This window comes from Buteo buteo, chromosome Z (assembly GCF_964188355.1).
Source record: "Buteo buteo chromosome Z, bButBut1.hap1.1, whole genome shotgun sequence".
NCBI classification, from domain to species: Eukaryota; Metazoa; Chordata; class Aves; order Accipitriformes; family Accipitridae; genus Buteo; species Buteo buteo.
The window spans coordinates 88687017-88707553 of NC_134204.1; the positions used below are offsets into that span (position 1 = coordinate 88687017).

The following is a 20537-nucleotide window of genomic DNA, read 5'->3' on the forward strand; positions in this document are numbered from 1 at the left end:
CCACAAGTCCCACAGGACCATCCTATGGACAACCAGAACCCCTCCAAGAACCCACAAGGAACAACTCAAGGTCCTCCAGGAGCACCCCATGGTCCTCCAGGACCTCCCAGGACCCCCAGGAGCACCCTAAGCCCCCCAGCCCCACCAAGGACCCCCCACCCACCTGGTGACGTAGTTGACCAGCCCGGTCTGGAGCAGCAGGTCCCGCCGGGGCAGGAGGTTCTCGGTGATGAGGTTCTGGTTGGAGCGGACGGCCACGGCGTTGCAGACGCAGAGGGAGCAGAGCACGTCCAGCACCTGGGAGAGGGGGGGACACGACACACGGACACGCCTGCACACGCCTGCACACACGTGTGCATGCCTCCCCCCCCCCCCAAAAAAAAGGAGGGGACCCCTCCTCACTTTGTGGTTGCGGCCGTGCTTGTCCAGGAGGGAGATGATGGACTTGATGTGGTTCTCCTGGATGATGTTGAGGACCTCGGGGCTCTCGATGAGGACACAGTACAGCACCTCCAGGATACCTGCGGGAGGGACCCCAGCCCGCTGTCAGGGACCCCAGACCCATAGGAGGGTCCCCAGCCCCATAAGAGGGTCCCATTCCTCTTAGGGTCACTGGCTCCATATGAAGGTACTCAGCTCCGTGCATGGACTCCAGCTCCATTTGAGGGTCCTCAGCCCCATAGGAGGGTCACAGTCTCCATGCAAGAGTTCCAGCCCCCTAGGAGGGTCCTCAGACCCCATGCAAGGGTCCCCAGCCCCACAGGAGGGTCCTCAGACCCCATGCAAGGGTTCCAGCCCCATAGGAGGGTCCTCAGACCCCACGCAAGGGTCCCCAGCCCCATAGGAGGGTCCTCAGACCCCATGCAAGGGTCCCCAGCCCCATAGGAGGGTTTTCAGCCCCACAGGAGGGTCCTCAGCCCCTGTACAAGGGTTCCAGCCCCATAGGAGGGTCCCCAGCCCCCCATGAGCCCCCCCAGCCCCCCACGAGGTCCCCACTCACCCGAGGAAGCCTCCAGCCGGTCCAGTTTGCTGACCAGCCAGTCCAGGTTGGTGGAGAAGAGGGCGCAGTTGGCGCGGTTCCCCCGGATCAGCGAGGCTGGGGGGCACCGGGGAGGGGGTGTCAGAGACCCACAGCACCCCCAACTGCCCCGGGCACCAGCCCCTGCTCACCCCACGGCTCCTCATACCACCCCATAGCACCCCATATTGCTCCGTAGCCCTTTGTCCCACCCCGTAGCCCCCGTCCTGCCCCATAGCACCCTGTCCCACCCCATAGCACCCTATCCCACCCCACAGCCCCCCATTCTGCCCCACAGCCCCCCGCCCAGCAGCCCCCCATCCGCCCACCCAGCAGCTCGTAAAGCAGGTTGACATCCCCCCCCACAGCTCCCCATCCCTCCCCATAGCCCCCCATCCTCCCCCACAGCCCCTGTCCCACTCCATAACCCCCCATCCCGCCCCACAGCTCCCCATCCCACCCCACAGACCCCCCCCACCCTCCCCAGCAGCCCCCCATCCGCCCACCCAGCAGCTCGTAGAGCAGGTTGACGATCTTCTTCCAGGAGGCGGCCGCCTCCTCGCCGGCGAACTCGGCGAAGTGGGCGGCCGTGCTGTAGACGTTCAGGCGGTCGATGCAGTTCAGCACCAGCGTGATCATGCCCTGAGGCCACGGGGAGGGTCAACGCTGCACCCCCCCCCCAACTCACCCCCCCCCAACCCCCAATCCCATGGCCAACCCTGAGTGACCTCACGAGACCCCCAGCCAGCTCTGGGGACCCCATGCGTCCCCTCTGTGGCCCCCAAGCCCAGGACCCCCCCAACCCCAAGAGCCCCCCGACCCTAGGACCCCCCCCCAGCCCCATGGGGGGGGTCCCACCTCCTGCTGGAAGAGGTTCTGGCGGCCCCGCAGGGCCCGCAGCCGGCTCTGCCGCTGCTCGTGCTGCAGTTCGGCCGGGGGGGGCTGGAAATATCCGATCAGGTCCTGCAGGCTCAGGATGACGGCGGCAATGGGCAGCGTGGGGGGGGGGGACCCCCTGCCCCTCCCGCTCAGGCTGTCCAGGCTCCTGCGGAGGGGGGGGCACGATGGGGTCAGCACCCCCCCATTCCTCCTGCCAGCCCCGCACACCCCCAGGTCCCTGTATCCCCCCTTGCCCCATACATCCCCCCACCCCACAACCACCCGATGCCCTTATACCCCCCCCCAGCCCCACGCAGGACCCCCCAGCCCCACTGCGTGCCCCCCCTACAGCCCCATACACCCTCCCAGCTCCACGACCCCCCCCAATGAAGTGCCCATAGAGCCCAGCCATGCTGTAGACCATCCCCATACCCCCCCCCATACCCCCCATATCCATGGCCCCCCCACGCCCCCCCCACCTGATGAAGTGCCCGTAGAGCCCGGCCGTGCTGTAGACCATCCGTGCCGCCTGCGATTCCTGACGCTGGGAGCGGGTGAGGGACAACGCGTCGTCCATGTGTCCCTCCTGGTGCAGTATGGCCTGGGGGGGGGGGGCGACGGGGGACACGGTGGTCAGTGAGGGGAACCTCCCCCAAAACATCCCAGAGACCCCCAGTATAGCCCAGTGCCTTGCAGAGACCTGCCCTCTGCTCCCCAGTAACCTCCCAGTACCCCCCCGCAGTGCCTCCCAGCACCCCCATAGCCCTCAGAGGCCCCTTGGGGACCCCCTAGTGCCTCTCAGAGACCCCCCTCAGCCCCCCATGACCCCAGAGACCCCCAAACCCCCAAAGAATCTCCACAGACCCCTTAGAAATGCCCTAAAGACCCCAGCACTCCCCCCACAGCCCTCCCGGTGATGCCCCAAAGACCCCCTAGAGACCCCCTAGTGCCCCTCAGAGCCCCCCCTGAGCCCCCCCAATGACCCCAGAGACCCCCAAACCCCCCAAACCCCCAGCACCCTCCCTAAAGCCCCCCTAGAGATGCCCCAAAGACCCCTTAGAGACCCCCTAGTGCCTCTTAGAGACCCCAGCCCTCCCCTACAGCCCCCCCAGAGACGGCCCAGCAGCCCCCCCGAGCCCCCAGCCCCCCCCCAAGCCCCCCACCTTCCTCTTCAGCAGCCCGAGCCGCATGGCCTTGGTGTCGGCAGCAGCGTAGGTGAGCCAGAGCCCGCTGGCCACGTGCTGCACGAAGCAGAGGGACTCCCCGTACTTGATCTCGGGGGTCCCCATCCCCTCCACGTCCCGCTTGGCCACCACCTCCAGCTTCTCCTGTTTGGGGGGGAGAGGGGGGGTGTCAGGGGACCCGCAGGGGGACTGGGATGGGGACAGGACTGTCACAGGGACAGGGACGGGGATGGAGACCCAGTGATGGGACTGGAATGGAGACCAGGATGGGGACCCACGTGGGGACCAGGACCTTCATGGGAACGGGGATGGGGACGGAGACCCACACAGGGACTGGGATGGGGACAGGGATGGGGACAGGGACTCACACAGAAACTGGGATGGGGACCTACATGGGGACAGGGACCCACAAGGGGACTGGATGGGGACAGGAATGGGGACCAGGACCTTCACAGGGACAGGGATGGGGACCGGGACCAGGATGGGGACAGGGATGGGGATGGGGACCCACATGGGGACCAGGATGGGGACAGGGCTGGGGACCGGAATGGGGACAGGGATGGGGACTGGGAGCCTCATGGGGACAAGGATGGGGACAGGGACCAGGATGGGGACAGGGATGGGGACTAGGACCAGGATGGGGACTGGGATGGGGATGGGGACCAGACCAGGACCTTCATGGGAACAGGGATGGGGACAGGGACTCACACAGAAACTGGGATGGGGACCTACATGGGGACAGGGACCCACAAGGGGACTGGGATGGGGACAGGAACAGGGACCAGCATCAGGCTGGGACCAGGACAGGGACCAGGATGGGGACAGGACCGGGATGGGGACCAGGACAGGGATGGGACCAGGATGGGAACCAGCCTGGGGACAAGGACCAGGATGGAGACCCAAACGGGGACAGACCAGAGACCACTCCCCACCCCAGGGCACCAAGTGCCTGAGTGACGCCATCCCTTGGGGACAACCAGACCACCCCATGCCCCCTCACACCAGGTCCCCCCCCTCGCCCCAGCTGGACCCCCCCATCGCCATCCCTGTCTCCCACCTTAGAGGCACGGAAGCAGAAGGCGGAGGCGCGGGTGTTGGCGGCGGCCGCCTCCACCACGGCCAGACCCTTGTCCTCCGTCAGCGCCAGGTAACGTCCCGTGGTGACGTGTCGCAGGCGGAAGGGCTGGCCCCACTTCAGGTGGCTCCCACTCCAGCTGGGGGGGGGACACGATGGGTCACCGGGGGTCAGGGGACACAGGGGTGGGTGATGGGGACGTGGGGATGGGTGATGGAGACATGGGGATGGGTGACGGGGACGTGGGGATGGGTGATGGGGATGTGGGGATGGGTGATGGGGACGTGGGGATGGGTGATGGGGATGTGGGGATGGGTGATGGGGACGTGGGGATGGGGATGGGGACGTGGGGATGGGTGATGGGGACGTGGGGATGGGGATGGGGACATGGGGATGGGTGATGGGACCGTGGGGATGGGTGATGGGGACAAGGGGGTGGGTGATGGAGATGCAGGGATCAGTCCTGGGGACGTGGGGATAGGTGATGGGGACGTGGGGATGGGGATGGGGATGTGGGAACACAGCATTGGGATGCAGGGAAGTGCCACAGGGTCACAGGGATGGAGGGGACAGGGGGTGGGGATGCAGGGGTGGGACACAGGGACATAGGGATACGGGGGACGCAGCGTGGAGATGCAGGGATGGGACTTGGGGACACGGGGGATGCAGTGTGGGGACACAGGGACCCTGAGAAGACGGACTAGGGATGCAGGGATGCAGCGTGGGGACACGGGGAAGCCTCGTGGGGACGTGGGGACGCAGGGGACAGAGTGCAGGGGTGGGTGGCAGGAACGAGGGGACACGGAGGACACGGGGCGAGGACGCAGGGACGAGTCCCAAGGATGCGGCGTGGGGACGCGGGGATGCTTCACGGGGACCCCCGGGATGCAACGTGGGGACGCCAAGCCCAACAGGCTGGGCTGCAGGGTCACCTCGGGGGGCTGTGACATGGGGACAGCAATACGGGGGGACAACCCCCCCACCGGGACCCCCCTCCCCAATACCTGATGCGCAGGGGCTCCAGGCGCCAAAGGGACCGAGCGTGGGTGCAAACGGCTCCTCCCTCGTAGTTCACCACGCTGCTGCGGGGACGTGGCCGGTTGGGACACCGAGGGGACGGGGACAGGGACCCCCTGCCACACACCCCACCTCAGGGAGGGGGGGAACCGAGGGTCTGGGCCCCCCCACCTGCGCTCCTCGCCCTGCTCCGGCGCGGAGGTGGTCAGACACTCGTCCATGTGGCCGTGGAAGAGGCGCATGACGTGGCCACCCGTCACGTAGCCTGGGGACACCCAAAGAAGGGGGGTGTTGGGGGGGGGGGGCGACCCTAGGGTCCCCTTCACCCAACCTGGGGTGTCGTCGTCCCCCCCCAGTCCCACCAGCACCCACCTTCCTCCGAGCCGGAGCAGATGGGGTTCATGTTCCAGAGGGTTTGCATGAAGGAGGCGTCCGCCTGCAGCTCCCCGCTCGCCGTGGAGAGGTGCTGGGGACACGCGTGTCACGGGGGGGGACGCACACGTGTGTCACGGGGACACACACACGGGTGTCTGTGCCTGTGACACCCCCCCTGCAACACACGGAACCCCCCTCGACACGCATGCAAGGGCTCGCGTGAGGATGGGGAGCCCGGAGGAGCAGAGCACGGCTCAGCGGTGCACACTCGCACGGCCCTCGCACGCCGGGGCTCACTCGTGCACACACACGGCCCTCGCACGCCGGGGCTTGTGCAGCGGGGCTCGCTCGTGCACACGCGCGCGCCCTCGCACGCCGGCGCTCGCTCCTGCACACGTGCAGCCCTCGCGGGCCGCAGCGGGCTGGCGCACGCACGAGGCCCCCGTGCACCAGCGCTCGCTCGTGCGCGTGCAAAGCCCCGTGCCCCCCTCCCCGTGCCGTCCCCCCCCCTCACCAGGTAGCGCTCGGAGGAGACGCTGACGAGGATGAGGTCGTCGCCCACCCGAACCTTCTCGCCCTCCGAGCGCTGCTTGGACGCGGGGTGCATGGTCCACCAGCACGCCTCGCCTGGGGGGGGGTGGGGGGTGAGGGGGGGCACTCCAGGGCCCCCAAACCCTTGGGGGACCCCTCCCCGACTTATCACCCCCCAGGGTCCATAGGGACTCACCACCCCCTGGGGGATGCAGGGCATCCAATGTGGGACCTGCCTATGGGGACCCCCCCAACCCTGGGTGACCCCCTGAAACCTGCGACCCCCCCAAAGCCCACAGGTACCCCCCCAGGGGGACCCACCAGCCTCCCCCCCCAACCTTCAACCCCCTAAAGCCCAACAGGATCCCCCCTCCCCAAACCCAAGGGGACCCCCAAACCCCTGCCACCCCCCCCCATAAGCCTTTAGGGCCCCCCCCAAACCCCAGCCTCCCCCCCCCCAGCCCTTCAGGCCCCCCCCTTACCGGCCGCATCCTTCTGCAGCCCCACATCGAAGGCCAGTTTGTCAGTGACGGAGCGGGAGGTGGTGAGGCAGCTCAGGTACTGGGGGGGGGGACAGACACCCCGTTATGGGGGTCCCCAGCCTCCTGGCCCCCCCTGACCCTCCCTTTTGCCCCCCACCCCCGCAACTCACCATGCCGCTGTGGGAATGCCGCAGGAGGATGGCGTGGCCGTAGAGCAGCGTCCGGTGCCCCCCGCCCTGCGATGACTTGGGGGGGGTGGGGGGGAACGGGATGGGGGGGGTCAGCAGGGACCCCCCCCCAAACCTTCCCTCCCCCCTCCCCACCATCCCGAGGGGGCTGCTGCAGGCTGGCGGCACCCCGGGCTGCGGGGTAACCCGTGCAACGCACGGCCCTCGTGCGAGACCCACGTTGGGGTACGCCGTGCCTTGCACGGCCCTCGTGCCAGGGGCGTGCACCCCGTGCAATGCATGGCCCTCGTGTCGGAGCTGTGCGCCCCGTGCGTCGCACGGCCCTCGTGCGAGACCTTGCGTCAAGGTAGCCCGCGCGTTGCATGCCCCTTGTGTCGGGGTACCCCGTGCATTGCACACCCCTTGTGTCCGGGGGACCTGTGCATTGCACGTCCCTCGTGCCAGGGCCGTGTCAGGGTTCCCGGTGCATCGCACGCCCCTCGTGCCCGATTTACATCGGGGTACCCCGTGCATCGCACGCCCCTCGTGCCGGAGCCGTGCACCCCGTGCACCGGGCCCTCGTGCGTTGCACGCCCCGCGCTCACACCTGGGGGTCTGCAGCGGGATCCATGCGGAATCGGGGGCTGCGGGCTGGGGGGGGTGGTGGATCGGGCAGGGGGATGGGGGGGGCACACCCGGACGCCTGGGTCCATGCGGGGGTAGGGGGGGCGGCAGAGCCCCCCCGGACACTTTGGGGGGGGGTTGGAGGGTGCAGAGGAGGATGAGGCTGAAGGTGAGGCTGAAGGTGAGGACGAGGAGGGGGGGTCACTGCACCACAGTGGCACCTACCCACTTATCCAGGTCGACCCCCTGGTGTGGGCATGGGGAAGGGCGGGGGGAAGAGAGATAGAAGGGGGGGTCAAGGGGGGTTGGGACCCCCTCCCAGACCCCCCCCCGCACCCCCCCGGACCCACCTCGCCCCCCGTCTCGGAGCTGTTGGCCAACATCTCCTGCAGCGCCCGCACCGAGAGTGACTGCTCCAGCACGAAGCAGCAGACGGCCAGGTCGGGGGGGACATTCTGGGGGGGGGACACACACACGGGGGGGGTCGGGCCACCCACCACCACCCTGGGTCCGTGCCGGGGACAGGGGGTCCTCCTGTCCCCCCCTGCCGGGCAATAGAGGGGTGCCCATGTCCCCCTCTCGGGGGGGGGGTCCTTGTGTGTGCGTGTCCCCCCCCCGCCACCAGCACGGCGGAGTGGGTGCCCCCCCCCCCCCCGCGTCCCCCTTCCCACGGACGGGGGGATGTCCGATGTCCCCCACGTCCTTATGTGGGGGCTATCGGGTGCCCCCCACCCCGTGCCGGGTGCTATAGGGGGTGTGTGTGCCCCCCCCCCCCCCCAGTCCCCAAACCGGGTGATAGCGGGGGTCCCCCCCAATCTCCATCCCCAGCAACGGCGGGGTGCCCCCACACCCCACACCCCCCCATCCCCACGCCAGATACAACACCGTGTCCCCATTCCCCCCCCCCCGACCCCCCCACGCCCCCCCCCGGGTGCCAGGCGTGCCCCCCCCCCCCCATCCCCACACCAGACATACCACCGTGTCCCCACATCCCCCCCAACCCCGACCCCCCAGGTGGGTACCAAGGGGAGGGGGTGTCCCCCCCGTGCCCCCCCCCCCAATTCGTGCCCCCCCCCGGACCTGGGCGTTGGAGGTGGGCTCCAGGGAGCAGAGCCGGTTCCCGAAGCCCTCGGCCGCCAGGCAGAGCTTGAGCTGCTCCTTCAGCAGGGTGGTCGTGCACTGCAGGACCACCTCGTCCTCCTGGGGGGGGGCGGGGGGGACACGGGAACCCTCAGCGCCCCCCTCCCGCCACGGGTCCGGGAGGGGGGGGGGAGCCCTGGGCCCTGAGTGAACCCTCAAACCCGGGGGGGGTGGGGGTAGGACCCCCTGGGTGAGACCCTCAAGTCAAAGGAGGGCTGGGGGGGGGGGGCAGGACCCCTGGGTGACCTCCCCCCAAGTCAAGGGGGGGTTATGGGGGAGCAGGAGCCCTGGGTGACACCCCCCCCCAAGCTAAGGTGGGGATAAGACCCCTGGGTGCCCCCCCCCACCCCAGTGGGGGCTGTAGGGGGGGTGACAGCAGTGTGTCCGTGCCCCCCCCCCCCCCGGGCACAGAGGGGACCCAGACCATTCGCGCCCCCCCCCCCGGCCCCCCCCACCTGCTCCCGTCGCTCCGGGCCCCCCCCCCGGGGAGGGCAGATTCCTCCCGCGGGCCGGGGATGCCACCGGGGGGGGGACGGGGGGGGACACACAGACGCCTGGGTCCCCACTTTGGGCCCCATGGGGGGGGGAGGGGGGGCGGGTTTGCTCCGTGCCTCAGTTTCCCCTGAAGGGGGGGGGGGGTCTTTGGGGGAGACGACGACAAATCCCCCCCCCCAGCCACATTCTGCTGAGCTCAGCATTTCCCACGGCCCCGACACCCCCCCAGCGGGGTCACACCCGGACAGCCCCCCACCCCAAGGACACCCCCCCGTCCTTGACACGCCCCCGCCATGTGGAATCCGCTCCCGCGGGGGGGGGGACGGCACGGTTATTAACAGCAACTCGGGCCCCCCCCCGGGGTCCCAGCCCAGTTTTGAGGACAAACTGGGAGGAATTGGGACGAAGGAAGGAACTGGGCCACCCCCCCCACCTCCGAACCGCCCCCCCCGGCGCCCTGCCCATCCCCCCCCGGGGGGGATCTGGTTTCGCCCCCCCCAGCAGCTGCTCCCCCCCCCCCCGGCTTTGCACGTTGCTTTTTTTGGGAGCACACGCGGCCCCGGGGACAGGTGGGGGGGGGCGTGCACCCCCCCTCGCACTCCCCCCCCCTGCACCCCCCCTTGGACACCCCCCTGCAATGCTGGGGGGGCTGGGAGCTGCCCCCCCCCCACCCCGTCCCAGTCCCTCCCAGTGTTCCCAGTTTCAGGCTGGTGTGTCCCCCCCCCAGCCCCTCCCAGTCCTCGCTTGCCGCCCCCTCTCCCCAGTCCCCCCAGTCTCCCCAGCCCTGTCTCCCCAGTGCCCCCCCCGTTCCCCCCAGTTCCCCAGATCTGAGCCCCTCACTATCCCCAGACCCCCCCGATTCCCCCCCCCCAGTATGTCCCAGTTCCCCCATTCCCCTCTCCTCAGTTCCCCCCCAGTCTCCCCAGACCTGTCTCCCCAGTGCCCCCCCCCCAGTTCCCCCAGTGCTCCCCGTTCTCCCGATCTGAGCCCCCCAGTATCCCCAGACCCCCCCGGCTGTCCCCCCGAGTATCTCCCCGTTCCCTCATTCCCCTCTCCCCAGTCCCCCCCCCAGTGCCCCCACACCAGTTCCCTCCAGTTCCCCCAGTGCTCCCAGTACCCCCACTCCTAGTTCCCCAGCGCCCCCCCCCCCACTCCCAACCCCCTATTCTCCCCCCTCCCCAGTATCTCCTCCCGGTTCCCCCAACTCACCGTCCGCAGAAACTGGATATCGTCCTCACCGTCAGCCTCGGCCATGGCTGTGGGCGCTGGGGGACCCGTCACCAGTGGGTGCCGGTCACTGGTGGGTGCTGGGGACGGTGGGTGCCGGTCACCGGTGGGCGCTGGGGACCCGTCACCAGTGGGTGCCGGTCACCGGTGGGCACTGGGGACCCGTCACCAGTGGGTGCCGGTCACCGGTGGGCACTGGGGACCCGTCACCAGTGGGTGCCGGTCACCGGTGGGCACTGGGGACCTGTCACCAGTGGGTGCCAGTCACCGGTGGGGCGCTGGGGACCCGTCACCAGTGGGTGCTGGTCACCGGTGGGTGCCTGTCACCAGTGGGTGCCCCCGCCCGGGCCCCGGGTGGGTGCCTGTCCCGGGGGGGTGCCGGTCCCGGGTGGGTGCTGGTCCCAGTCCCGGGTGGGTGCCGCTGCCCGTGTCCCGGCGCCGCGGGGCTCCACCGCCTCCCGGTGCCGCTAGCCCCGCCCCCGCCGCCACGTCACGGGGGAGGGACCGAGGTGGGGTGGGGAAACTGAGGCACGGACCCACACACCCACACACACACACCCCCACACCCCCCCCCCCCTCGGACGACCGGGATCCCCCACTGAAGAGGTTATGGGGGGCGGGCAGGGGGTCCCCCCGGAGGGTTGGGGGGGGGGGCACAGCGCGTGGACATGCGTCTGGCCCTTTAAGAAAAGGGGGGGGGGGGCACTGCCCGGACCCCCCCCGCCCAGACACGGCACGAGGGACCCCCACAGCGTCGGGGTGACCCACATCACCAGGTCCCAACGGCGTGGGGTCCCCTCCGGCGCCGTCACCCCAGGCATTTGGGGTCCCCCCCAGCACGGGGACACCCCCCCCGGCACAGGGGACCCCCAAATACGAGCACACCCCCCCACCACCACCACAGGGGACAGGCAGTGGGGTGCCCCACAGGGTCCCCCAGGAGTGGCATTGGGGTGGGGGGTGAAGGTGGGGATGGGTGTCCCCCCCCGTGTCCGTCCCCCCCCCCGCCGTCAGTGGGTGACACGCACCCCCGTCCGGCCTGACATCACCCTCCCGGCAGTTCCTTTTTCACCCCCACCCGCCTTAACGAGTTCCTCCTGCCTCAGCCCGGCCGGCCCCGGGGGGGGGCCCTGCTGGGACCCTGTGTGCCCCCCCCCAACCCACCCCCAGCCATGGACCCCAGGGAGAGCAAGAGGTGGGTGTGCGCCCCGTCCCGTCCCCATCCCTATCCCGGCTGTGCCCACCCCCCCCATACACACACACACTTTTTGGCACCGTCTCAGCCCGCCCCAAACTGGGACCAGGCTGTGCCCCTCCCTGTGACCTCCTCTGCCCGCCCCCCCCCCGCACCCCCCCAACTGGCACCAGTTCTGCTCCCCAACTGGGACCAATCCCCCTCCCAAGCAGGGACCAGGCTCTGTCCTCCGACACAAGCAACTCTGCCTGCCCTGCTTTGCCCCCCCCCAAACTGGGACCGGTCTTGCCCCCCAGCTGGGACCAGGCAGTGCCCCCCAGTACCCCAACTGGGACCAGTCCTTCTCCCCAACTGGGTCCCTGTGGGTCTCCCCCGGAAGAGCGTTGGGCAAGAGGGGCCGGGAGGGGAAGTGCCACAGTGAGGGGGGGGGAAGGACAAGGACGGGGTCACCCGTGGGGCCAGACCCACGGAGGGACCAGACCCACGGCGACGCTATGGGGTCAGACCCACGGCCACGCTGTGGGTCAGACCCCACGACGGCACCCCGTGGGAGCCCGGGGGTCCCGGCTGAGCGGGGCTGGGGGGTGCCACAGGAAGCCCCCCGGGGGGACCGCGGCCAGGCGGCCGTGCCGGCGGCGTCTGACGTGCCCCACGGCGCGGGAGATCAGCCGGGCCATGGCCAGCGCGGGGCTGGGGGAGCTGCCGCAGGCCTGCAGCCTCGACCAGCTGCTGGAGCGCTGCCTCGATGCCTTCGGTGAGGGGCCGGGGGGAGGCCGGGCGCAGCGGCACCCTGGTCGGTGCCACGTCCCCCGGGTGTCATCTCCTCTGGGTGCCATCTCCCCTGGGTACCACGTCCCCTGGGTGCCATCACCCCTGGGTATCACATACCCTGGTGCCACATCCCCCTGGGTGCCACGTCCCCTGGGTACCACGTCCCCTGCGTCCCACACCCCTGGGTGCCACATCCCCTGGGTGCCACATCCTCTGGGTGCCACGTCCCCTGGATACCACATCCCTGGGTACCACGTCCCCTGGGTACCACATCCCTGGGTGCCACGTCCCCTGGGTGCCACATCCCCTGGGTCCCATGTCCCCTGGGTCCCACATCCCTGGGTACCACATCCCTGGGTCCCACATCCCTGGGTACCACGTCCCCTGGGTGCCACGTCCCTGGGTACCACGTCCCTGGGTACCACGTCCCCTGGGTACCACGTCCCCTGGGTCCCACACCCCTGGGTGCCACATCCCCTGGGTGCCACATCCTCTGGGTGCCACGTCCCCTGGATACCACATCCCTGGGTACCACGTCCCCTGGGTACCACGTCCCCTGGGTGCCACGTCCCCTGGGTGCCACATCCTCTGGGTGCCACGTCCCCTGGATACCACATCCCTGGGTGCCACGTCCCCTGGGTCCCACGTCCCTTGGGTCCCACATCCCCTGGGTACCACATCCCTGGGTCCCACATCCCTGGGTCCCACGTCCCCTGGGTGCCACATCCCTGGGTACCACGTCCCCTGGGTCCCACATCCCTGGGTACCACATCCCTGGGTCCCACGTCCCTGGGTACCACGTCCCTGGGTACCACGTCCCTGGGTACCACATCCCTGGGTCCCACGTCCCTGGGTACCACGTCCCTGGGTACCACGTCCCCTGGGTCCCACATCCCTGGGTACCACGTCCCTGGGTGCCACATCCCTGGGTGCCACATCCCCCCAGTCACAGCATCCCCTGGGTCCCCCACCCCCCAGGTCCCCCATCCCCTGGGTACCTCCCCCACCCCATCCCACCTCTCCCTACCCCACAGGCCGTGCCCCCCCCCACCCCCCTTTCCCCCGGTGACACCCGTGGGTGACGGTGGCTTCTCCCGCAGACCTGGACGGGCGGCTGTGCCGGGGCGAGTACACGGTGGACATGACGCTGACGGTGCACGGCTGGGTCGTGCCCTCGGCCGAGCTGGCCCGACGCCTCCTCGTCTTATATCCTGCCCGGGGGGGGGGACGGGACACGGGTGGGGGGGACACACGGTGGGGACACTGGGGGGGGGTCTGTGCCACACCAGGGTCCTTAACCCGGAGCCACCTACCAGGAGGCCATGCGGGACGGGCGGGAGGAGCGGGCGCTCCGTGTCTGCCTCTTCGTCCGGTGAGGGGCAGCCACGGTCCCCCCTGCCATCCCCCCCGTGTGTCCCCTGCTGTGTCCCCCCACTCTGTGTCCCCCCTGTCCCCACCCCAGGGCTGCCACCCCCATCCCATGTCCCCCCGTCCTGCAGCTCACATCCTCCCCTGTCCCCTATTACATGTCCCCATCCCGTATCCCCTGTCCCCATCCCATGTTCTGTGTCCCCTGTCCCCATCCCATGTCCCAATCCTGTGTCCCCATCCCATGTCCCCATCCCCATCCCCCTTCCCCATCCCATGTCCCCAACCTGTGTATCCCTGTCCCCATCCCACGTCCCCTGTCCCCATCCCGTGTCCCCATTCTCCACCCCCTGTCCCCATCCCACATCCCATGTCCCCATCCCATCTCCTCATCCTGTGTCCCCATCCTGTGTGTCCCCCTGTGTCCCCTGGCTGAGGGGGGGGCCGTGCCCCCACAGGCACTGGGTCACCCACTACCCCGAGGCCTTTCGCCTGGAGCCGGCGCTGGACGAGGCGCTGGGGGAGCTGCGGCGGGCGGCGTTGCACGGGGGGCACGAGGGGCACGAGGGGCACGAGGGGCACGAGGGACACGCTCGGCTGCTGGACTTCGGCCACATGTAAGGGGCACGGGCGCGTGCGAGGGGGGGCACACGGGAGGGGTGAGTGGGTGAGCGGGGCTGCGCACGGGGAGGGGGGCTTTGCACGAGTGCTTGTGCGAGCCGGGCACGTACAGGGCTTGGCCTTGCATGGGGGCTGTGCACAAGCGTGTGCAAGGGCTCGGGGCTGGGGGCTGTACACACGTGTCAGGGTCGTGCACATGCATGTCAGGGCTTGCACACACGTGTCGGGTCGTGCACACATGTATTGGGGCTTGCACACGTCTGTTGGTCATGCACACACATGTTGGTATGTGTCAGGGCTCGCACACGTGTGTTGGGGTCGTGCACACACGTCAGGGTTGTGCACACGCGTGTTGGGTATCACGCACATGTGCTGGGGGGGTCATGCTCACGCGTGTCAGGGTCATGCATGTGTGTTAGGTGTCACACACACGTGTCGGGGCTGCGCACACACATGGGGGGTTCACACGTACACGTGTCGGGGGTCACACACGTGGGAGGTCACACACGCATGTGGGGTTGCGCAGGCTGTGCCCGCGGCCGGCTGGGCTGAGCCCCCCCCGGGCACGGACCCCCCCCGGCCCCCCCGGCCCCCCCAAGCGCAAGGTCTCGCTGCTCCTGGACCACCTGGAGGTGGGCGAGCTGGCCCGGCACCTCAGCGGCCTCGAGCATCGTGCCTTCTGCCGCCTCTCGGTGAGCGGCACGGGGGGGCACGGGTGCCGGGGGGGGGGATCATGGGTGCCACGGGGTGCCATGGGGCTGGGGGCTGCGCTCGTGGGTGCTATAGGGCGCTTTGACGGGCGCTATGGGGCCGTGGGGTGCACCGACGGGTGCGATGGGTGCGCTGATGGGGGCCGTGGGGTGCGCTGGTGCTGGGGGGGGGGGCCGTGGGGTGCGCCGATGGGGGCTGTGGGGCGGTGAGGCATGTTGAGGGGTGCCATGGGGTGCTAGGATGGGTGCCATGGGGCCGTGGGGTGCTTTGATGGGTGCTGTGGGGTGCACCGATGGGTGCCCTGGGGTGCGCTGATGGGTGCTGTGGGGTGCTTGGATGGGGGCCACGGGGGCTTTGATGGATGCCGTGGGGCCGTGGGGGTCTTCGATGGGTGCTGGGAGGGTGTCGGTGGGTGCCGTGGGGTGCTTGGATGGGTGCTATGGGGCCCACGGGGTGCTTTGATGGGTGCTGTGGGGTTTTGGATGGGGGCCACGGGTGCTTTGATGGGTGCTGTGGGGCTGTGGGGGGCTTTGATGGGGGCCGTGGGGGGCTTCGATGGGTGCTGGGAGGGTGCTGGTGGGTGCCGTGGGGTGCTAGGATGGGTGCTATGGGGCTGTGGGGTGCGCTGATGGGTGCCGTGGGGGGCTCGGATGGGGGCCACGGGGTGCTTTGATGGGTGCTGTGGGGCTGTGGGGGGCTTTGATGGGGGCCATGGGACCAGGGGGGGCTTCGATGGGCGCTGGGAGGGTGCTGGTGGGTGCCGTGGGGTACTCGGATGGGTGCTATGGGGCCGTGGGGTGCCGTGGGTCGGGGGGGGTCGGCAGGCCCTGACGCGCGGTGGCAGTGCCAGGACTGCCGGCGGTACGTCCAGCGTGGGGGGGCGCGGGGGACCCCCGCCCTGGAGCGAGCCGTCGCCCTCTGCAACGGGGTCTGCCGGTGGGTGCAGCTCACGGTGCTGAGCCGCCCCACGGCCCCCCAGCGCGCCGAGGTGGTCGCCAAGTTCACCCGCGTCACCCAGGTGGGGGGGGGGCGCTGGGGGGGGGGGGGCAAGGGGGTTAGTGCAAAGGGTGGGGGGTGCAAAGGGGCACAGGAGGGGCAGGGGGGGCAAGGGGTGCGGGGGGGTGCAAGGGGGGAGTGAAAAGGGTGGGGGCATGTGGGGGGGTGCAAAGGGGCACGGTGGGGTGCAAGGGGGGGTGCAAAGGGGGGGCGAGGGGTGCAGGGGGTGCAAGTGGGAATGGGGGGGACAAAGAGGCACAGGGGGGTGCAAAGAGCAAGGGGAGAGTGCAAAGGGCCGGGGGGGGGGTGGTGTCCGGGGGGGGGGTCCTGCTCACATAGCCCCCCCCCCCCAGGAGCTGCGGGAGCTGCAGAACTTCAACACGCTGATGGCGGTGGTGGGGGGGCTCTGCCACAGCTCCATCTCCCGCCTGAAGGCCACCCAGGCCCTGCTGCCCCCCGAGGTGGCCAAGGTGGGGGGGGGGGACCCGGGGGGGGGGAAGCTGGGATGCACTGGGGGGGGTCCTTGGGGGGCGCGGGGGGGTGTAGTGGGAGCACTGGGAGGAACTGGGGGTCTCGGGGGGGCACAGGGAGCACTGCGGGGATGTGGCAAGTGGCACCGGGGGGGAACTGGGGGGGGGCAGTGGGATGCACTGGGAGAGACTGGGGGTCCCTGGGGGGCTATGGCGAGCATTGCAGGGATGCAGTGGGCTGCACCAGGCGTCACTGGGGGGGTCACTGGGGGGGCAAAGGGAGCACTGCGGGGCTGCAGTGGCCTGTACTGGGCTGCACTGGGGGGGGGCTGGGTGTCACTGGGGGTGTCACTGGGGGGTCCCTGGGGGGCACAGGGACCACTGTGGGAGGTCCCTGGGTGTCACTGGGGGGTCCCTGGGTGTCCCTGGGGGGTCCCTGGGTATCAGTAGGTGCCCCTGGGGGGTCCCTGGGTGTCCCTGGGGGGTCCCTGGGTATCAGTAGGTGCCCCTGGGGGGTCCCTGGGTGTCACTGGGGGGTCCCTGGGTGGCACTGGGTGGCACTGGGGGGTCCCTGGGTGTCCCTGGGGGGTCCCTGGGTATCAGTAGGTGTCCCTGGGGGGCCCCTGGGTGTCTCTGGGGGGTCACTGGGTGTCTCTGGGGGGCCCCTGGGTGTCCCTGGGGGGTCACTGGGTGTCTCTGGGGGGCCCCTGGGTGTCACTGGGGGGTCCCTGGGTATCAGTAGGTGCCCCTGGGGGGTCCCTGGGTGTCACTGGGGGGTCCCTGGGTATCAGTAGGTGTCCCTGGGGGGTCCCTGGGTGGCACTGGGTGGCACTGGGGGGTCCCTGGGTGTCCCTGGGGTGTCCCTGGGTGTCCCTGGGGGGTCCCTGGGTGGCACTGGGTGGCACTGGGGGGGTCCCTGGGTGTCCCTGGGGGGTCCCTGGGTATCAGTAGGTGTCCCTGGGGGGTCCCTGGGTGTCCCTGGGGGGTCCCTGGGTGCCCCCGGGGTGCACGGGGAGCACCGTGGTGGGGTGTCCCCCCCCCCAGGGTTCCCCGTGCGTCCCCATGAGCCCCCCCCCGCCCCCCCCGCAGGCCCTGGGAGCGATGGCGGAGCTGGTGTCGTCGCGAGGGAATTTCGGGGCGTACCGGCGGGCGTTCGGGGGGTGCCGGGGGTTCCGCCTGCCGCTGCTGGCCGTGCACCTCAAGGACCTGGCGGCGCTGGACGCGGCGCTGCCGGGGGTCCTGCCCGGGGGGGGGCTCAACCTCCCCAAACTCCACGGCCTCTACCAGCACGCCCTCGACCTGCGGGCCCTCCAGCGCCTCGCCCCCCCGTTCCGCACGGACCCCCACCTCCTGCGCCTGCTGGCCGTGAGACTGGGGGTGCTGGGGGGGGGGCGTGTGTTGGGGTAGGGGTACGGGGGGGGGTGAGCAAGGAAGGAAGGGGGGGGCAAGAAAGGGGGGGTCCTGCAAGGGGTGGGGGGGGTGCTGGGGGGGTGAGAAGGGAAGAAAGGGGGGGTGTGAGGGGTGGGGGGGTGCAAGGGAGCTGGGGGAAGGGAGAAAAAGTGGGGGTGCAAGGGGCGGGGGGGTCGTGGGGGGGTGATTTGGGCGAAGGGGCGCGCAAGGGAGTATGTGGGGAGGGAGCATGGGGGGGTGGGGGGTGCAAGGGAGGACGCAGGATGAGAGCAAAGGGGGGGTGGGGGGGTGCAAGGGGTGGGGGGTGCAAGGGGGGGCATGGGGGTGCAAAGGGTGGGGGTGGATGCTGAGGGGTGAGAAAGGGGGGGTGTGAGGGGTGGGGGGGTGCAAGGGAGCAAGGGGGGGGCATAGGGGGGTGCAAGGGGTGGGGGTGCCAAGGGCAGGGAGGGGGCTGGGTGAATGGGGGGGTGGGGGGGCTCGGGTGCGCTCCCCATCCACCCTCACCCCACGGGGTGGGGGAGTCCCGGGGGGGTGCCCACCACCCACCGCCCCGTGTCCCCCCCCCCAGCTGTCCCTGGACACGGCGCACACCGAGGAGGAGCTGTACGCGCTCTCGCACGCCCGTGAGCCCCCCAGCCCCAAGGCCACGGTGAGGGGCACGGGGGGGGGCAGTGAGGGGCAAAAGGCAGTGGGGGGGACCCTGCCCCTGATCCTGTGCCCCCCCCTTCCTCCTCAGCCCCCCCTGACCGACAAGACCCCCAGGGATGGCGAGTGGGGCCCCCCCGGTACCCCCAAAGCTGAGCCCCGCGGCTGTGGCCCCCCCGACACCCCCGAGGTGGAGCCGGTGGAGCGGGATGGGTGAGAACCCCCCTTCCCCCCCTCCCCGACACGGGGGTCCCCAAAAATGGGGGGTCAAAGGCCCTGGATGCCTGCATCCCCAAAATGGGGGGCGGGGGCCAGGATGCCGGGGTCCCCCCCACGACCCCCTCTGCCCCCCCCCCCCAGGGAGCTCTCGCACCATTTTCACGAGGCCACGTTCAAGAAACCCACCTTCTGCCAAGTGTGCAATGGCTGCGTGAGTGACACCCCCCCCCCCAAAAAAAAACACCACCACGCCCCCCGGGACCCCCATGGCCCCCCCTTACCCTCACCCTCTCTCTCTCCCCCCCCCCCCTTCCAGCTCTGGGGTGTCTCCAAGCAGGGATACCGCTGCCGGGGTAAGTGTGTAATGGGGGGGGTTGGGGGTGTGCACACGCGTGTGCAAGCCTCCCCCCCGTGCACGTGCAAGCCCCCCCCTCCCCCGCCCCCCCCAGGCTGCGGGACCAGCTGCCACAAGCAGTGCAAGGGGCTGGTGGAGGCCGAATGCAGGAGCCGGCCCCCCCCGTGCGCCCCCCACCCCGGCTCAGGTGAGCTCCCAGTGCTCCCAGTAACCCCCCCCCGTACCCCCACTGGCCCCCCCCGTGACGCCGGCTGCTCGCAGGGGGGGATGAGGAGGAGGAGGAGGAGGAAGAGGAGGAGGAGGAGGAGGAAGGGGGGGGCTTCGCCCAGGGGGGGTCCCGCCGGGATGCCTGGACACAGACGGAGCCGGGGACCCCCCCGGACCCCCCCGGGCTGTTGGAGCGGATCGAGCAGCTGCGGGAGGTGAGTGCGGGGGAGGGGGGGGGAGGGGCCTTGTGCAAACCCTCGTGCAAACCCTCGTGCAAGGCCCTCGAGACCCTCGTGCAAACCCCCCCCCCCGTGTCCGCAGGAGCGGGACCGGTTGCTGGAGGAGAACCGGCGGCTCCGCCCCGCCCCGCCCCCCCCGCCCCTCCCCCCCCCGCTGGCCGCCCTGCGCGCGCTGCGCCTGCGCGACCCGCCCCCCCCCCCGGACTGAGGCCGCCCCCGTCCTCCCGCCCGCCAGGGGGCGCTCGTCCGCGTCAAGGCCGCCCCGCCCCGCCCCCCCCGGCCGCCAGTCAGAGTTTTCCTTTCGTTATCGCCGCCCGCCTCCCGCCCGCCGGCCAATCGGCGCAGCCCTTTCGGTAAGGGCCGACGGCCAATCAGGGCGAGGCCCGTTCCCGCCTTCGCCCGCTTGAGCGCCGCCCCCTTTCCCCGGGACCCGGCAGCGGGCGGCGCTCCGGCAGCCAATCAGAGCGCGGGGCGGGCGTTCCTCCAATCAGGAAGGAGGGCGGGCCCTGGCGACGGTTGCTACGGTCCCAGAACCACGTGGGGGAGCCCCCCCCCCGTTAAAAACCCCCTTTAATTACAGCGGAGACGGGGGGGAGGGGAAGGAATTAACGGGGGCTGGCCCCGCCCCCCGGGTGAATAAATTAACATAAATTATCAGGGTCAATAAATAAACGGGGGGCGGGGGTCGGGGGTCCACGTGCTGGCACGCACCGCGGGCACAAGTCCCGGCACCGTCGGCATCCTCGTGCTGGCGCGCACCGGCACCGCCAGTCCCGGCACCATCAAAATCCCCGTGCCGGCACGCACCGGCGCCACGAGTCCTCACGCCGTCCCGGTGCCGGCGCACACCGGCACCATGAGTGAGTCCCGGCACCGTCCTCATGCCGGCACACGCCGGTGCCACGAGTTCTTGCACCGTTGGCCTCCCCGTGCCAATGCGCACCAGTGCCGTGGGCCCTGGTGCCATCCCCGTGCCGGCACACGCCGGCGCCACGCGTCCTCGTACCATCCCCGTGCCGGCACACGCCGGCGCCACGCGTCCCGGCACCGTCCCCGTGCCGACACGCGCCGTCACCGCGACTCCCGGCGCCGTGCCCCCCCCGCCGTGCCGTCGCC

General features: G+C 70.5%; 2 protein-coding genes across 2 annotated transcripts in view; one reads left to right on the forward strand and one right to left on the reverse strand.

Annotated features, from left to right (window-relative positions):
* RYR1 (ryanodine receptor 1) overlaps positions 1 to 10653 on the reverse strand; it is a 66161-nt gene extending 55508 nt beyond the window's left edge. Inside the window, 18 exon segments of the mRNA XM_075021120.1 lie at positions 164 to 297; positions 403 to 521; positions 1001 to 1096; positions 1525 to 1660; positions 1877 to 2063; positions 2377 to 2498; positions 3061 to 3225; positions 4139 to 4295; positions 5161 to 5238; positions 5345 to 5438; positions 5546 to 5639; positions 6063 to 6175; positions 6562 to 6640; positions 6732 to 6806; positions 7578 to 7598; positions 7703 to 7807; positions 8433 to 8552; positions 10197 to 10653. Of these exon segments, the coding sequence (XP_074877221.1) occupies positions 164 to 297; positions 403 to 521; positions 1001 to 1096; positions 1525 to 1660; positions 1877 to 2063; positions 2377 to 2498; positions 3061 to 3225; positions 4139 to 4295; positions 5161 to 5238; positions 5345 to 5438; positions 5546 to 5639; positions 6063 to 6175; positions 6562 to 6640; positions 6732 to 6806; positions 7578 to 7598; positions 7703 to 7807; positions 8433 to 8552; positions 10197 to 10241 (1940 nt within the window). The 5' untranslated portion in view covers positions 10242 to 10653.
* Positions 10654 to 10967: 314 nt separating this feature from the next.
* On the forward strand, positions 10968 to 20491 carry RASGRP4 (RAS guanyl releasing protein 4). The gene is made up of 16 exons (XM_075021129.1): positions 10968 to 11409; positions 12003 to 12163; positions 13281 to 13386; positions 13490 to 13552; positions 14007 to 14165; positions 14696 to 14861; positions 15725 to 15898; positions 16230 to 16346; positions 17436 to 17711; positions 18325 to 18405; positions 18493 to 18614; positions 18762 to 18831; positions 18937 to 18973; positions 19070 to 19162; positions 19237 to 19397; positions 19504 to 20491. Exons 1-16 carry the CDS (start codon positions 11387 to 11389, stop codon positions 19627 to 19629), a joined length of 1935 nt encoding a protein of 644 aa, XP_074877230.1. The 5' UTR covers positions 10968 to 11386; the 3' UTR covers positions 19630 to 20491.
* Positions 20492 to 20537: the final 46 nt, after the last annotated feature.

Excerpts from the sequence above, each read along its gene's own strand:
- RASGRP4 (XM_075021129.1), top strand. The coding sequence starts at position 11,387 with ATGGACCCCAGGGAGAGCAAGAG. Across the intron at positions 11,410-12,002 it reads GACCCCAGGGAGAGCAAGAG|GAAGCCCCCCGGGGGGACCG; the intron begins GTGGGTGTGCGC and ends GGGGTGCCACAG. Across the intron at positions 14,862-15,724 it reads GTGCCTTCTGCCGCCTCTCG|TGCCAGGACTGCCGGCGGTA; the intron begins GTGAGCGGCACG and ends GCGCGGTGGCAG.